Source organism: Corapipo altera, unplaced genomic scaffold (assembly GCF_003945725.1).
Source record: "Corapipo altera isolate COAL_440 unplaced genomic scaffold, ASM394572v1 50, whole genome shotgun sequence".
Classification (NCBI taxonomy): domain Eukaryota; kingdom Metazoa; phylum Chordata; class Aves; order Passeriformes; family Pipridae; genus Corapipo; species Corapipo altera.
Window position 1 is genome coordinate 12190833 of NW_020884889.1, and position 16479 is coordinate 12207311.

Consider the following 16479-nt stretch of genomic DNA (forward strand, 5'->3'; position numbering starts at 1 on the left):
GTATTTAAAAAATTAATAACCACTGATAATTTAGAAAGCAAATTCACAAAACCTGTAGATTCAGCCTATAAATGGTTTTTAGCAGCATGTTCTACTTCTTCATTAATGACAATCTGGCATTATGTCCCAGGAAAAGAGACAGTCCCTGTGTCCAGATAACTCCTAGACTATATAAAACACAGTGTGTTTAAACAAATTCGATCAACATAAATCTCTGTCAAGAATTCAAGAGAAAGAAAAACTATGTTCTCAGAAAGAACTTTCTAAAGACAAAAATTTAATGGATTTGTGTGATAAATTAATTTCACTTTGTATAAGATACCGATATAACGACAGAATAATGCAATGACTTCCAGCTAAACTCAAACCTACCCCCACTTTGTGGTGCACTTGATCTCCTTGCTCTTGTTGGCACTGGTAAAGGTCATCTTTCCTATCTTTGAATTCACGTGTCTTTGTCACCAGCTGCTGCCGTTTCTGGATCTGGACTGTACCTACAAAGATAAAAACTTTCCTTTGATAGACTGACTCAGAGTAAGTAGTTAGAGGAACAGAGGAACCTAAACATCCTCTTTATTCTCTCTGTAAATTCAGAAGCATTCTTACCTTACCATTTCTGCCCAGTACTTACTAGTAACTGTTTAGCTGTAATAAAATAAAGATTATAAAACCAGATTGTTACATACCAACGCTGTTTCTTCCAATAATAAATAATTTCTCAGATTCAAAAAATTCATTACTACACTGTTTTTTATTTGATAACAAATAAAGGAATTTTGGAACACTACACAGAAACAAGCTAGATCCAAACCAACAAAAGTTGTGCAGGAAAGAATATGTGTGACTTCCTTGTAATTTTTTTAGTAACATACAAGTCAACCAGGATAAAAGGGAGACCACTGATCCATGCATTATCCACTTCAGAACAACAACTCTGACTGTTAAGTAAACTTACATGAATAAGACAGTATTAGCACAGTATTTAAACTTCCATGCAGAAACACAACTATGGCACACTGCTCACAAAGCAACAAGTACTGCAGGCCCTGCCTTGTCATCCTTATCCATGAGCAAAGGCTCAAGAGTAAGCAAATATCCTGTTTTTCACTTGTCACACAAAGGCTGAGACACTGGTTTTCAGAAAAAATATCTTTGCTGTACTAGACACCAATTTTTTTTGTCAAGGACAACTTCTTGACTGGTACTTCCCCACCTATGCATGTGTTCCCTAAATCCTCACACTGATGTAGTTTTTATTTATTTGCTTTTAAGAGTCTCCTGAATTGAGTCTAGAGCAGAAGGCAACAGTAATTTTTAGGTATTTCATTCAAAACCAATGCAGCATGTGCAGAGTTCCATTTCTGTATTTAAAGGCAGGGGGAGATGTATTGTTAAACAGAAGAAATACTATAAATACTATTACACTGAGGCATGTTGTGCTCTCTTAATTTTAATTTAACCTACTGTCAAGTGTGACCTTAAGAACAGACAGTGGTATATTAAACCAAGTTGAACTTCAATAGTTTAATTCAGCTAAGGGGAAGCAATGTTTTTGCAGAAATGATTTTAAGTTTGCAGAATCCTAGCAAATACTTTTTGGAAGCATATATCCTTGCACAGGTGAATTTAAGAATAGTGACAGTAAGTTTGGTTTTAATTTTTATGTTTGACAGGTACTTTTGAAGAATTCCATTGATCCTAACAATCTTAAGACTGCATCTGAAAAATCATCATTTAGTGTAAAGGGTTCATGCTAAGAGGAACCTCAATTACAGAAAAACACATAAAGCTCTTTTTCTCTCCTTATCAAAAATCATAATTTAGATACAGTAAGCAAAAATGACATTTAGCAACACTGAAAATTAATGTAATGAGGTGCCATTCCTCAGTAATTGGTTTGTGTTTCCAGCTGGTACTCTGAGTCACAGTATCCTTCAGATTCTTTAAGTAATCTATCCAAATCCCTTGCATTACAGTCATAGCCCCCTTCGCAGATTCTAGTGAAAGAAAAATATTTAATATCTGAATGTCCATAAGGAGACATTTTTCTGGCAAGGACTTCCTACCTAACTATAGCTTTACCTGGAAAGCTCGCCCTCTTTCAGACCTCTTCCCTAGAGCATGATAAAGCCAGTTAACTCAGTTTAATACTGATCAGGATAAAGTTACCGATTAAGATCTAATCCTAGTTGCTTTCTACATCTCAAAGTCTTAAAGGGGTCCTGGAGCTTGAGCTAAAGGGAAAACACTATCCTGATATCTATCCAGAAAAAGAGAAGCAATTTCATAAAAAGTAACCCTTTCCAATCCTCTTCCATGACAACCACCCTAACGTCAGGAGACTGATGAGGAAAACATTCATTCCAAGCCGAATCATGAAAATGCAAAGTAGGGAGATGGATCCACCTCCAGGGAGATGGATTTCTCTTTGCAAGTCTGTGTTTAGAAAAAACTTAAAGCACAGGAAGATGGAAAGTAGGATGTGATTTCCTTTCTAGTGGTAGAAAGATCAATTATCACATAATCATGGAGAACTTTCACTTGTAGCAAAAACTAAAGCCACACAGTTACTTTCTTTCTGCTGAAAATCCTGCAATCACTGTCATCAGTGATGACAACTTTTATTCTGAAGTACAGATTCAATTAATGAACAAGTGAATTCCTTAATAAAGATATGACCCTGAGTTCACGTTCAAAATGTACTTCTCATCCATCCAAAGTTCTTTAACAGGATAGTATTTATCATTAACACTAATTTAAATACAGTGTGAAGTGATTAACAGAACTGAAATCTCAAGTTACCACCACCAAGCACTACCACAGACTGGTCTAGTCACTGTGCTCCTCTATGTTTCCAACATGCCAACACACATCAATTTTGCACTAATTACTACTACCTGCTGCAACTGCTACATAAAAAGTGTTTTACATTACTGGATTAGTCATTCCTATAATCTCACATATAGTAGCAATTCTTGAGACCTGATTTATCTTTTTTTTTTTTATGTAAATATGCATACATATATCGATGTGTGTGTACACATACACACCCAAGTTAAAAAGTTAATCTGAATGCAAGCACAGCATCCAAAATAGCCATTCATGGCTCTTACCTTCAGGTTTACCTAAGAATAAAAAAATTGGTTAAGTGAAAATTAGTATAAGTCTCAAAATAACTGTCAAAACTTAAATGCCTAACAATCAGTCAAAACCAAATCCAATGAGAATCATATTCCCAGCCTCCAACTGAATGCCATGTCCTCTCTCACTTTTATCATAACACATGCATCTTAGAAAATCAGGAATGCACTAGGTAGATTCACATATGGAATGAGTTCTGCTGCTTTGTTACATGCAGTAACAATTTATGTAGTGTTTAACTTTAGGCAAGCCACTGAACACAGAAAAATTGCTGCTATCCTGGATTCCCTAAATGACTCTGGAATTGCAAGGACAAACCAGCACATTTTTCTCAGAGAACAATATTGATACTACGAACTCCTGTGAAAAATATGACTTGCTCTAACATTTACCAGACAAGTACATATAGGACAAAAGCCTGAAATGACTCTCTGAATGCTGTTAGGAATGGTAAGCACTACCACAAATTTACTACAAAAGAAAATATGTGGAAAATGAAGGGTACGCACTGCATTATGAGAACAACAAGAAATTTCTATCTGGAAGGGCAAGCAAGATGTAATTTCTATTTATTTACTTCAATTTTGAAGTAGTTTGTATTAAACACAGTTGCACCACCGAAGGACCTCCCTGCATTACTGATTCATTAACAGCTGCTTTCTCTCATTTTTAGGTTTAGGTTGTTAGCAGAGAACGAGAAAAGATATCGGAGTCACAATAAAATGCAAGACGTTCATTCTGTGTATTTTGTTTGCTGGGAACTCACCATAGAAGTGCCCAAAGCCCATGCTGATTGCAATCACCAAGGCCAGGACGATGCATCTGTTAAGGCCACTGCTGAACTGGCGCTGGTGCTGCTCCTCCCTGGGGGGCTCAGCCTCCGGCTCAGCCGGGGCCGCGCCCTCGGCCTCGGAGCTGGACACCAACCTCTTCCGAGCGCGGCGCTTCCGCACGGCCGGACTGGACTGGCTGCTGGTCTCGTCACTGCTGGATTCCTCACTGCTGGCCTGAGATGGAAAAACTGAAAAAGGGCAGAGAACAGTATTTAAAATGCATTAATTGTAGCTTTAGAAACCAAACTGAGCGTCAAAATCCATCGCGTTTATGCAGAGTGTATTTGGCATTTATCTTAGAGAACATAAATAAAACAAAATTAAAATTCTCGGTGTTATAGTTTGTGCTCGATGTTATGAACAGACTGCATGATCTCCAAAGTTAAAAATTATTTTTTTTTAAAGGAAATGATAGAGAATCAAGAAAACATCAGTAAAAAGCTGTACAGCACTTCCATAAATCTCACTACTAAATCATTAGGAAGTGTTTCTTTCAGACAATTCTGCCTCTTAAAGCACCTACATGTACTGCCTCTTCAAATTCTTCTGAAGTAGAAAGGTTAGGAATTCAGCTTTCCTTCTCTTGCAGCTATGAAGACTGAACTATTTAATAATAAAAGAGCAACATAAAGGCTTGCTAAAAGAAAGCCTCCTAGAAGACAAACATGGTTTTATCATATTCTCTCAAAAAACTTAATTCTGCGACCTACGTGAAGCTGCAAACAAAATTCCACTAAAATTCTATTAATGTAGCTATTAGAAATATTCAAAGTCAATAATATACAAATTTATTTAAATACACAATTTTGCTTACTTTTAATGTCTGCCATATACTACCTATTAACATCTTTACCTGCCTTTCAAAAAAGCCATTTTCAACCACTGCTGCACAGGAAAATAACTGCTCAGGTGCTTTTTTGTTTGTCCTTCCCTAACACCCCTAATTCAAAACACTTGTATTACCTGACTGATATTTTGGTAAATTGAATTGGTCAAGATTTGAGATAAGAACAAATTCTAACCCTAAAAAATATCATTTATAGCATTTTTGTAAAATTTATGATACCATTTGTATGTTCATGTGTCTGTGGCCCAAAAGCCATATATTCTAACCAGGAAAGTAACAACTGAGCTGTAATTGCTTGTTACCATTAGTGATACAAGTGTTTGCTGCATATACTGTAAATAAATTCAAATAATCTAGTACATAAGTAATTACTATTTAATCTCCCTCCTTTAAAAGCATAACTTTCAAGTGTAAGGGGAAGCAGCAGTATATTAAAAGAGTAGCTTTCAAGTATCTCCATTGCTGTACCTCATTCACATGCCTGAAATGGATTCAGTGGGATTGACTGATGGAGCCTCCAGCACATGACAAAGTGCTCCTGCTCAGACACTAAATTTGCTGCTCACAATCACACAATACTAGTGTCCCTTCTAGAAATATGGTTGTTCATTCTTATACCAGAGATCATCACTCAAAATGTAAAAATATAAGTACAGAGTTACTGTCCTTGAACAGTTCACAACTGAGAAATCATTTGTTTGAGCAAAGCCATGCACACATCACTGAACAGACAAGAATGCCAAGCAGTGCTAGCTATCACCCATAAAAAAGCATTACCACTTAAGATTCTTCACTTAAAATAAATCACACCTTGATAGAAGTGATTACATCAAGCACAGAAAAGATTACCAACTAGTATATGGAATACATGTCTAATTTCTGAGTCCATGGACAAGCAACATGCCAGATAATGGAAGACAGCTTTCCCCCTTCCTAAAAAAATCTATTTTAGTCAATTAGTCAAGCCAAACCAACCAAGCAGACTTTGCAATAAAGACAAATCACTTAAACAGCGACTTAGATATCCAGACTCTTAAATGAATTTATATAGTTTGGTACAGAAGGACACTATTTTAGAATCAGTCATTTAAGCAGATGCACACTTCCCCAGTCCTGGAAAACAAAGACAAGCATTCAGAGTGCATTACTAGAATGCAGAGGTCAGACATTACAGAGGAATATACAGGACAGACTTAGTAAGACAGGTGTTACTATTGCTTATCTGTGGGGTTTCTTGGGGGTTTTCAACAACCGAAGAAACTTAAACACGAGGAATACAAAAGTGGTTTAAGGAACAAACTGCTTCTAGACAAATGAGAAAATCTTTGATATACACTGGACAGCAAAGAATAGAAAAGGGAAAAAAAAGACAATCAGAAAGCAAAATGCTTTAAGACACTTAGAGCCATTCATAAGCACTTACTGGCAAATTGTCAACAGCAATTACACTTTTAGACCAGCACGACCCTGCCTTACAGCTGTTGTAAGGACTCAGTACAAAGCTGTACTCTGACAATCCCAGGATGGAAAGGACTACAGATGAAATGAAGAGTGACTGCAATAGCAGTCCAAAATTCTAGCTGCTACTAAGTGTCAGATCTACACCAGAAACCAGGTGAAGTATCATCAGTTAAGAATGTGATCCTCGACATTTCTGCAAGACACCACTCAAGCCCAGATACAGTTCACTGCAGCATATGAGCACTTCTGCTCGTTTAACATCATTCATGAAGCAGTATTAAAACATTTCTGTCTGCATGGTGAAGACAGCCTAAACAGGAACTGGTTTGCAAATAAAGGTGGCAGAAAATCCTTGTAGAACATTTTAGTATCTGTATTAGAAAAAATCAGAAGTTTTTCCAACACAATAGAAAACCCAACAGGAAGTGGATGGCAAAGATTTCCATTGCCAAAAAGTACCATGCAAATGTCAACTGCTAAAACTTTAGCATTTAAAATAATTGCAAAAGTATTCCAGATATTTTCTGCAATACTTGATCAATTGACTGAGCAGCACTAGACACCATGCTGAAATCAGCTTAAGTTAGAAGGAAGAAATTATTTTTGCCAGTCACACACTGATTTGGAATCCAACAGGAACCATTCATTTAAACAGTCAAGCACATATATTAAAACACAGTACAAACCTCACTGATGTCTGTTCCAAATCTCCATGCAAGATTAATGTTTTTTTGAACACCAAATAAAGCACTGACAGCTTAACCAATTCTCCAGTGAGGACTGGCTTTCAGCATCTCTCTGGAATATCAGTACTATAAGATCAAGTCAGATTGCTACTAAAAATTGTAAGAACACTCCATGCAAGCCATAAGCAATCAGCTTTACACAAGCTGATCAAATTTAATCACACCACCTTGGAAAGGAAGACTGCGAGACACATGCTCTTTCACCTCATTTCCCCATCCCCTTACACAATCAGGAATCTTCCTCAGCTTCTCCAGCCAACTGACTTTTGTGTACAAAAACATAAAGGGGAAAAAAAAGGCATTTTTAGAACTCATCCTAAAAGAAAAAAAGAAAGTCAACTAAATTTTAAATCAGAAATTAAGTCAGGTCATCCAGAAGACAAAGAAGGCAACTGCTTTGTTACAAATCATCAAAGTGACTAGATGCTGTCACTTTGTGTTTCCAATGGATACTAAACAGATACATAAATATTTAAGGATGCTGCATCCTATTTCTAAGATAAACCAGTATATCTTAAGTAAAATCCTGCTCTTGAAATAAACTTAATTTGAAGAGTAAGAATCAGCAATACAAAACTGTTACAGAGCACAAAGGGAACAGAAAAGACCACAAACAAGCAGCTGAAAAGAATCATAGAGGAAAACTGCAGAACTAGAGAAGAGCAACACAAGAGTAAGAGGTTTTTTGTTCTTTTAGAGGTTTGTTTTTTTTTTAATTGAACCAATATTCATATCACTCCTCCTGAATATGATTATTATTCCAGAAGAAAGTACTGAGAATATCTTATATGTAGCTATGAAGGTAAATTTTTGTAGTCATGCTGCTATTAGTCCTCATGGCACCAAAAATCATTTCTCTCCCAGTTGCTCCTCATTTAGGCCAAGTCTATAAAAGCCAAAAACATTGCCAGGAGAATTTTACTTCTTCAAGATATGCTACAAATTTCCTTTCTACTTAAAATAGTGAATGCTTAATGGGACAGATCACTTTCAAAGAAAAAGGTTGCAGACATACATTCAGACAAAATTTTAGCGTGAGGGCACCTGAAGTTTTCCTAGAGACTCCAAATACTTGGACGCTATTTTTCCCCCTCTCCACACAAAGAAAGTTCCCTAAGCAAAGACTGGTCTGGGGTCTTTCTTTGGTGATATTTTCGCACGCAGTTGCTTAGTGATTTCCTGCTCTTACCAGTTTCTACATGGGAAAATGCATATTGACTGCTAGAGGAGGAACCCATGTTAAAATCCTCTGAACTTTGAGCTTCTTCACCATCTGCTGGAGCTTCCTCCTGACTCTGAGTTTCTTCTGGTTTTGGAGCTTCAAGTGTAACAATGTCAGAATCATCGCTAATAGTTCCAACACAGGAGCCATCGTCAGGAATTTTTTGTTTCTTTTCCTGAGGAAAGGGACAACGTGGAAATTACTCAGGTATATACAATATAAAGTAATTTTAAAAAAAGAGATTTGTTAAAGCTTTAAGAAAGGAAAAATCTGTATCTTCATTTTAATGCCTTCAAAACATTTCTTGCCATTGTCAGATGGGGCTCAGAGAAGCTTCTGAATGACAGAATGTACTTTACCTCTGGAACTGTCTGAGTTTCCTCAAATCCAGACACGGTGTTATCTACCACTGGTATCTCTTCATCATTGCTGCACTGAGCTACATAAATAAAAAGAGGAAAAAAAACACAAGCAAACAAACATGAAATTAAAACCAGTAACCCCAAATTATGCCCACACCCCATAAAATAAATGCAATTGTGACAGATTTCTATTATGTGCTTGTATCAGAGGCACTAAATCTTGTTTTTAACATACTGCCATAAATATCAGAATCCAGGACACTTAAATCCAAATTCTCATACTGATCATAATGCAAGTAACCTATAAATGAAAAGCACAGGTAGAAAAAAAGACAACCCTATATTGTAAGCTGATACTACAGTACATTTTTATGCTGGGGTAATTCAAGTATTTTCCAGATATTCATTGGAGTTTCTGTGTCTAATCCTGTTTCTACATGGAGACGTTAGGAATTTGGAAACACAGCCAAATTTAGTCAACTGCACACTGAACCTGTCATGTCTGTGTTCTCACAGCAATAGTCTTAGAGCAATAACACAGCAGTAGTAATAAATTCAGTAATTAAAATAAGTCGAAGGATTTTCATTATATTAATATGCACCAGACTTGCACTTCCAACTCAAGAAATGCTAACACAGTGTCACAATGTTATTTTTTAGCAGTACAAGGATTGACTGTTCCTTCGAATTTATTCTTATTTGATCTATGACATTATTAAGGAATACTTCTTTTATCAATAACACTTCCATAAACTATCTTCCAACAGCATCAGTGCACACTATTCTGTAACACATCCAAAGTATTGACAAAATGAAAGACATTCTACTTTCATCTATTTCAATAAAAGATACTTTTATAAGGTGATGATTGAATATTTTCCATGACACTGATGAAGCAAGTACTTTGACAGAAGTCTGCAAAGTATAGAAACTCTGAGTTTCTAATTTTGTGCCAATGCTACAATAGATACTTATCTATTTCATGAAACGGTTCCTTTTTTAATATCTTACCTTGCAAATCAACTGCTTGCTCCTCTTCTTGCAAAGAAACATATTCTTCTGAAACAAACTCATGATTATCATTTGTGCTTCCATTTTCTGAAGTCACTGTCTCTATGTCAGAACCCTGAAGGTGAAGAGTTTAAATGGACATTACAGTTACTGGGGTTTCCAACACTAAAGTAGGAGAAAAAGGTTGTAAAGAAAACAGAACATTAATAATAAAAACAGAAGAACAATAACCTTTAAAACTGAAGAAAATTTTGAGCAAAAAAAAAAGCAAGTGAAACATCAAGTCATTAACTAGACGGAAACAACTGTTAGTGTGTAATACTCATGACCAAGGTCAAAAAAATCAGAGGAGGACAATTCTCGGGGGAAAAAGGACAGCAATTAAGGTATCAATTAATAACTATGCTAAGTATTTTAAATAACTATTTTTATTACCTTTATTAGACCTGCTCATTAAATGGAATTTAGAGAAACAGGGAAGGTTTTGAATATGGGATCTAATTCTTGCACACATGTCCATGTATTTTCTGTAAGTACACATCACCTCCCCAAAATGGAACTTTCAAGAGTACCACTATGAACATTAATAAATGCTATTACCAGGAAAAACTATGTATAACTTTCCTCCATCTCAATTCCTGTCAGCAAATTTGAATGGTTGCTTTAACAGTACATCTTTGACACCAGGAAAACAAATATTTATATGAACTCTAAATTAGATTTCTGTCTTTAATCCAGAAAGGAGTCTTAGTTATTAGTCAGCTGCCAGTCAACAACACCCTCAGAGCACAACAGGAACTGAAGATTAACAGTGCTAGGAGACCAGGGCATTAAAGGCTTGACAATTCCAAATATTTAATCTTTATATTGTAATTTTTCTTTAAAAGAACTGATGGAACACAAGTAAGGTTCTAGAAAACTACAAACATGCAAAACATAACTGAAAAATACTAAGTCACTGTGATCCATAAATAACTTGAGCTGTTTTTGTAAACAGAGATAAGTTATTTTTGCAACAGCAAGTGTGAAATTACAGTAGTAGTAATACTTCCAGATCAGTTTCCCTGGATGTCTCATTTCAGGGACTCAAGCAAACACGTATGCTTTCATTTTTAAGAGGAGACTGTACTTCACAAAGATTAGATACCTCAAAAAGAATTGCATAAGATAACTTCGTAAGGTGATTGCAGAATGTATGTTCCTTTTTTAAACGGCTTCAAAAATTACCTGTTTCAGGAAACTGTCAAAAGCTTTATATCTTTCTTCTTTTTGTCTATAGAAGTGTCACAGTTTTAATCTCAAAAATTCTGCAGGAATTCACAACTCAATTACAAGTAACTTCCTAAAATCTGAGAGAAATCTCAGGAAAGAAAATACAAAATAATTTGGGGGTTTTGGCTTGGCTGGGATTTATTGATAGGTATACAGATTTACTATGTCCCAACTGTTCTTTGGTGTGAAAGAACCATTACTTTCTTTTCTTAAATTGTGAATAAGGAAAAGAATAACAAAAATTTAATCTGCCCAGGTTCTACAACAAGGCAGACATCAGGAGTAGTGCTTAAAACAGATTATAATTTTAGCTAAAATTCCAAGAAACTGGGCTACCTGAGTATAGGGTAAGGCAGCCTTTTCTTAAAACATGCAGGCTGGTGTGAATGCATGAACTCTGATTCACTGTATCTGTTGCTAGACCTCCATCACCCTTCCATTTCAGTAAAGCAAAGAGGTCAAGAAAGGATATTATCACCTCACTACCCTCCTACACAAAATTAGCAAGTCCTTTCTCAGGAGTAGTCCAACAATACACAGCACTGTCTCTCTGTCCAAAGCAGACACTCAGTTCAGCACACACAGCTGTCAGTTCTCTGCAGTCACAATCTGGACAATGGCCATTTCTTGCCTCTCTTAACTCAGTGCAAAACAAATCCAGAAACGGATTCCAATGTGTCATCACCAATACAGGTCGCAATGATATGTGAGAAATTAACACTACAGTACTCTAAATTTGTCTAAGCCACAGCTCTATCTCTCTCCTAAATATCCAAAACAATTCACTGAAGCATACAGAAGTCCACATCACCCCCTCCCTGGGTAACACCTGTGTGAAGGTACCCACCCATCTCATCCATTCTACCTCCTTCACATCCAAGATTCAAAGGGGTCTTACCAGGAGAATGCTGATAATGGCAGCTCTCAAACACCACTGCTTCCCCATTCTTATTTCCTTGAACCAGGAAAGAATAACCAGGAACAGAAAATCTCTATACCCCAGAAATCTGTTCTGCTTTGGCTGGACAAACCCCTGCCATCCCATAACCTTGTGTTATGTTAACTCATTTAGACTGCATAATTCATTTGCGGTTACAGTGTAAAATAACCATCCCAAGAATGAAAACAAAGCCTGCAATTCAGAGCTGAGTAATCCAATTGTTGTAGCCAACTTGTAAACCCTTTCCCTTTTATCTGAGCAGAGTCCAGCAGCCTGTGCTCTCCTTTATCCTGCTTGGTGTGCAGGAGTTTTCTGTTTCTTTTGGTGACAGGATTCCAACTTGTCCATCCAGCCCAAAACAAGGAAAAGAAGTTTTAACCTTCTCTTAAATACCAGCTTGCTACCAACAGAAATGGAACCAAGGCCCAACATTTATAAGCCTCAAACCAGCTCTCTTGTGCTTTTGAAACTGAGGGAACTTCACTAATTTGAAACCGGTACCTCATGATTGATGACAGTCCAGCCGCAGGAGGAATCACTGTCACTGGAATTTTCAGACATTTTTCAAAACACACTGCAAGTAAAAGTAGATTCTTTTAATATGCAAGACACACAATTTCATTGCTCTCTTGAAAAAAAAAAAAAAACAGAACACAAAAGAATCCAAATCATGATGTCACAGAACAGTATATTAACTCACAAATTGCTATTCTGGAATTTAGGGGGAAAAAAACCAGAATAAAAGTTTAGAAAGAAAATATATTCTTTTGTACTTATTTCCTATTATCTTTTTTATACTTGAGGAAATAGAGCTTTGCTAAGTACACACCTACTTCACCAGCTAAAAAGCTCTTAGAGCAAACACAAACACACAAAGGTAGTCAATAAATCAATAATCAAAGTTAAAATTTATCTGTAGTATCATTGTTTTAGAGATGATTCAGTATGGGAAATAATTTCTAGACTGTTACATGCACAGGAACTACAGTTTATTCAAGAAAAACACTGTGGGTTGTTTGAGAATACACAAATTAGGATCTTCTGAGACTAATTCTCTCCAACTACTGGCCAAAAGCAACGTTTCATGTTTCTTTCACTCCTTCCAAGTGCTCTAAAACACACTGATTCCGAGGAAAATTGAGAGTACCTCAATTTGAGAGAGTACAAAACCAGAATAAAAATAACCTGAAGTACAAATTTTAGTTGTTACAATACTACTGGGACTTTGGGAGTTATTTTAAGAAGAAAACTGTCCAGCTGCAGCTCCCTGCTTATTTTTTCCCCTTTTTACCAGGAATTTACCAGGAAAACAGAATATTCATTATTGTTGCATATTCAGATCAATTTCTGAGGTCCTTAACTAGCAAAATGACTTGAAAAAGAACTTTAATGCATTTCTTGTTCCTTGAAATAAAAATATATTAAGTTGTTAAATAAAATTTACTATAGATTCATCTTGGTGAAAATCTTCCCAAAACTGAGCAATTTCCAATCAACTGCCTGTTTCATTATGCATCAATGTAATAAAACAGCAAAACAAATCATGGTTCAATAAAACTTTGGAGAATTTCAGACACCTGCTTTATTTCCCACATCTAATTACTTCCAGTATGAACACAGAGAAAAGCACCTACATGTTTAAATTTATTTATTCTACTTTATTCCCCTATCTTTACTCCCCGTTTGTTAACACCGAAAATACACACAAACATTGAATGAGAACATCCAAATAAGCCAGTATGACCAGAAACTGGCACACCAAAATACAAAACTTTCAATTCCATTTAGCTTTCTTATGAAATACAGTAAACATCTGTCCCCTATCTCTGCATTATGGTCGTTATTGTATGTTTTTCTAAGATAACACTTTTTTCTCATTAACTTCAATTAACATATCTACAGTACCTCTGTAAAAAAGGCAACGATGACCATAACAACCACAGTTTATAAGGCAAAAATATTCACTAATAATCAACTTAGGTATCAAACCTACAGAGAAACTGAATTTCTATTTTTTTTATAAAGCCCTAGTTTGAATATGATTGTCATTTTCCTGCAGATCTTTTTCTTCCTTCATTAGTGCTTTTCCTGAGATCTCAATTAGGGAATGTTAGGTTTGGGAGGGGGGGTGGGGGGGATGTATTTTGGTTTGGGTTTTTTTCCATCATACAGCATATAACAATCAAAATTTTTTTTTTAATCATGTTCTATTTAAAAATCATACTTCTTCAATCTTGAAAATAACAAATGCCCAAATGGCAAAGACTGTGTTCCAGAGTGACAATGACATCTGCTTGCTGTCATTAATTATTCTCAATTTGACCAGGCATCCAGCAGCAACAGCATTCCTTTCAGAGGAAGGTAATTACCAGCCCCAGAACTCATCACCTGTCAGAAACATCACTGGCTACGCTGCAAAAAGTGAAGAGAACTCTTAAAGGATAACTTCAGGTCACCAGTACAGTTTCTGATACAAGTGCATCTGCAGATGTTGAAAGGGCAGATTTTAACAGCAGGCTCTGTGCTGGACTTTGTAACATCTGTCTTCCTTCAGCTACTCCAGCATTTCCTCCTGGGCCCTGGCTAAGTTAACACAAATGCCATCCTGCTCTCCCTCCCCAGCCACAGCACAGGGCAGGTAACTGAGCACTAACTCAGTTCTACTGAATACACATGGTAAACATCCATCTTCCCTTCCCAAACGCAAATTTGAGGACCTAACTGTGTGGGTACTGACATCATCAAAAAATATTATAAAAAAGCAGACAAACAATCATTATTTTCTATTACTTGCTCACTTTGATACGTGACTTTGAGTTAAAAGTTACTTAACTTGTATTCAACCAGAATATTATACTAATAGTGTGTAACTGCATACAGGTGATCAGCCTCCAAAATAGAAAAGTTTTTAGTATCAAGAAAAATAATGGGATAAAAAAGGAATAATTGCAAAAACACTGAGGTTTGTGGGTAGAATTGCTAAATTTAGCCAAACGATGATACACAGATACCTTGGCATCAGACTGAAGGGCAGCTTTAGGGTCAATGCATTCCTACAAGTACATTCACTAAACATACATGCATAAAACAGTTATCAAAAGTGAGGCATTTTAATAATTAGGTAGCTCTACAAGATGAAAACAGCCTAAAAAACTTTAATAAAAAAATTACCTAGGTATGGTGCTCCTGAACTTCAATCATCAGCTAAACAGCTTATTTCTGTAAGAGGTTAATAACACACAGAGTCATAACTAAATCAAACATAGTCATAACTAAATCTGAGGTCAAATCCAGTCCCTTAAGTAAACTGAAATACAGAAGACCAATCTGAACCGAATGGCTAAACTGATCCACTCACAAAAACATCACCAGCCTTAATCTCCACCAAATGAAAAAGATCCAGTAAGAACCAGTATGCTTTTCCTACCAACCTAAAGGTGCTGGATATGGTTGGCACTTCCTGAATGCAAGTTATTTTGAAAAAGTAGCTTTGAGCTACTAAGGAATTAAACAGACATAAAGCCTGCAAACTTCCTAATGAATCCAGATGACATTAGTGGGTTCCAGTCCAATAACGGCAGGGATAACTCAAGGATACAGTAGTGTCACACATCTCCTGTATGTCAGGCTAAGCCAGAAGGAAAGACTTAGGGAAAAAAAGAAAAAGCAAAAACCACCCCCCCCCCAACACACAGTTTCACTGGTTTTGTATTCTCACTAGATATCTTCGTTGCCACTACTGCCACCACCTTTTTTATTTCTATCTAGTCAAAATAAATATCCATTATATTCAGAGTTCAACTTTAAGGTATTTGGAGGGGCAGGGATTCAGAAGTGTGAACTGTTTTCCTAACCTTAGTTAAATGCAAACCAGAAGCATAAGGTGTGAAAGCTTACAGCCATATGCATTGTTGCTAACGTAATACAAGTTAGCCCAGTTATCTATATAAAAATAAACATGAGATACCACATCCTATTTATCCACTGTGAAGCAGAATAAATACCAGACTCAGAGAGAATAACCACTCCAATCTAAACAAACCCTTAAGTTCTAGCATTTAAAAAAAGAGGATTTCCTAGATGAAAAAAAAAAAACAACCTTCAATAAACATTGACAAAGATGAGTAACAGGCACCAACAGGAATGTGTTCTGTGGAGTTTGCTGTGCTGTCACTGCAAGTAAAAACTCACAGTTCTCTTCCACAATAGCTTCTTTGTTACACAACAGAAATAAAACCAGGTTTAGTGGCATTACTCTTCAAGGTTCTCCTGCAAGTTTATTATTTCTGCTAAGTCGCAATTTTTTTTCCCACAGTAACATTCTTCTCTAGGAATATATTTAGCAACCCATACAGGTTATGATTTTCAGCAAGACAAATGTGGCTTCTGAAAGCCAGGCCACGCCAGCGCCGGACATTCCCTGCTCAGTGCCCACGGCTGCTCTCGCACAGGTGCTCCTGTTGCACCTGAACCAGAGCGCGGCGCGGGGCCAGCGCCGTTAAAGACACAGCGCCGGTGTTTATGAAACACAGCACCTTGCATCAGCCGGGGCGGCAGCGGCTCAGCACGAGAGGGAAGGAAGTTGGCGAACGCCAGCGCCCAGGGCCGGGGCCAGCACGGCGGTGACCCCCGCGCAGTGACCCC

The 16479-nt window shown here is 36.7% G+C and overlaps 1 protein-coding gene across 7 annotated transcripts in view; it reads right to left on the bottom strand.

Moving 5' to 3' along the window:
• The window catches only part of CCPG1 (cell cycle progression 1), a 23688-nt gene extending 7299 nt beyond the window's left edge, over nucleotides 1-16389 (bottom strand). For 2 of the 7 annotated variants that reach the window (XM_027644639.1, XM_027644635.1), the window contains exons 1-9: nucleotides 15007-15028; nucleotides 12337-12409; nucleotides 9624-9738; nucleotides 8610-8689; nucleotides 8218-8425; nucleotides 7196-7291; nucleotides 3908-4162; nucleotides 3114-3125; nucleotides 373-494 (exon numbers count right to left, since the gene is read on the bottom strand). In XM_027644639.1, coding sequence (XP_027500440.1) covers nucleotides 373-494; nucleotides 3114-3125; nucleotides 3908-4162; nucleotides 7196-7291; nucleotides 8218-8425; nucleotides 8610-8689; nucleotides 9624-9738; nucleotides 12337-12396 — 948 coding nt within the window. In that variant the 5' untranslated portion in view covers nucleotides 12397-12409; nucleotides 15007-15028. Of the gene's footprint in view, nucleotides 1-372; nucleotides 495-3113; nucleotides 3126-3907; nucleotides 4163-7195; nucleotides 7292-8217; nucleotides 8426-8609; nucleotides 8690-9623; nucleotides 9739-12336; nucleotides 12410-15006; nucleotides 15029-16307; nucleotides 16319-16370 lie in introns of those variants that run through there. The other 5 variants (XM_027644637.1, XM_027644636.1, XM_027644640.1 and 2 more) reach the window with 5 other exon arrangements.
• Between the last annotated feature and the right edge of the window lie 90 nt (nucleotides 16390-16479).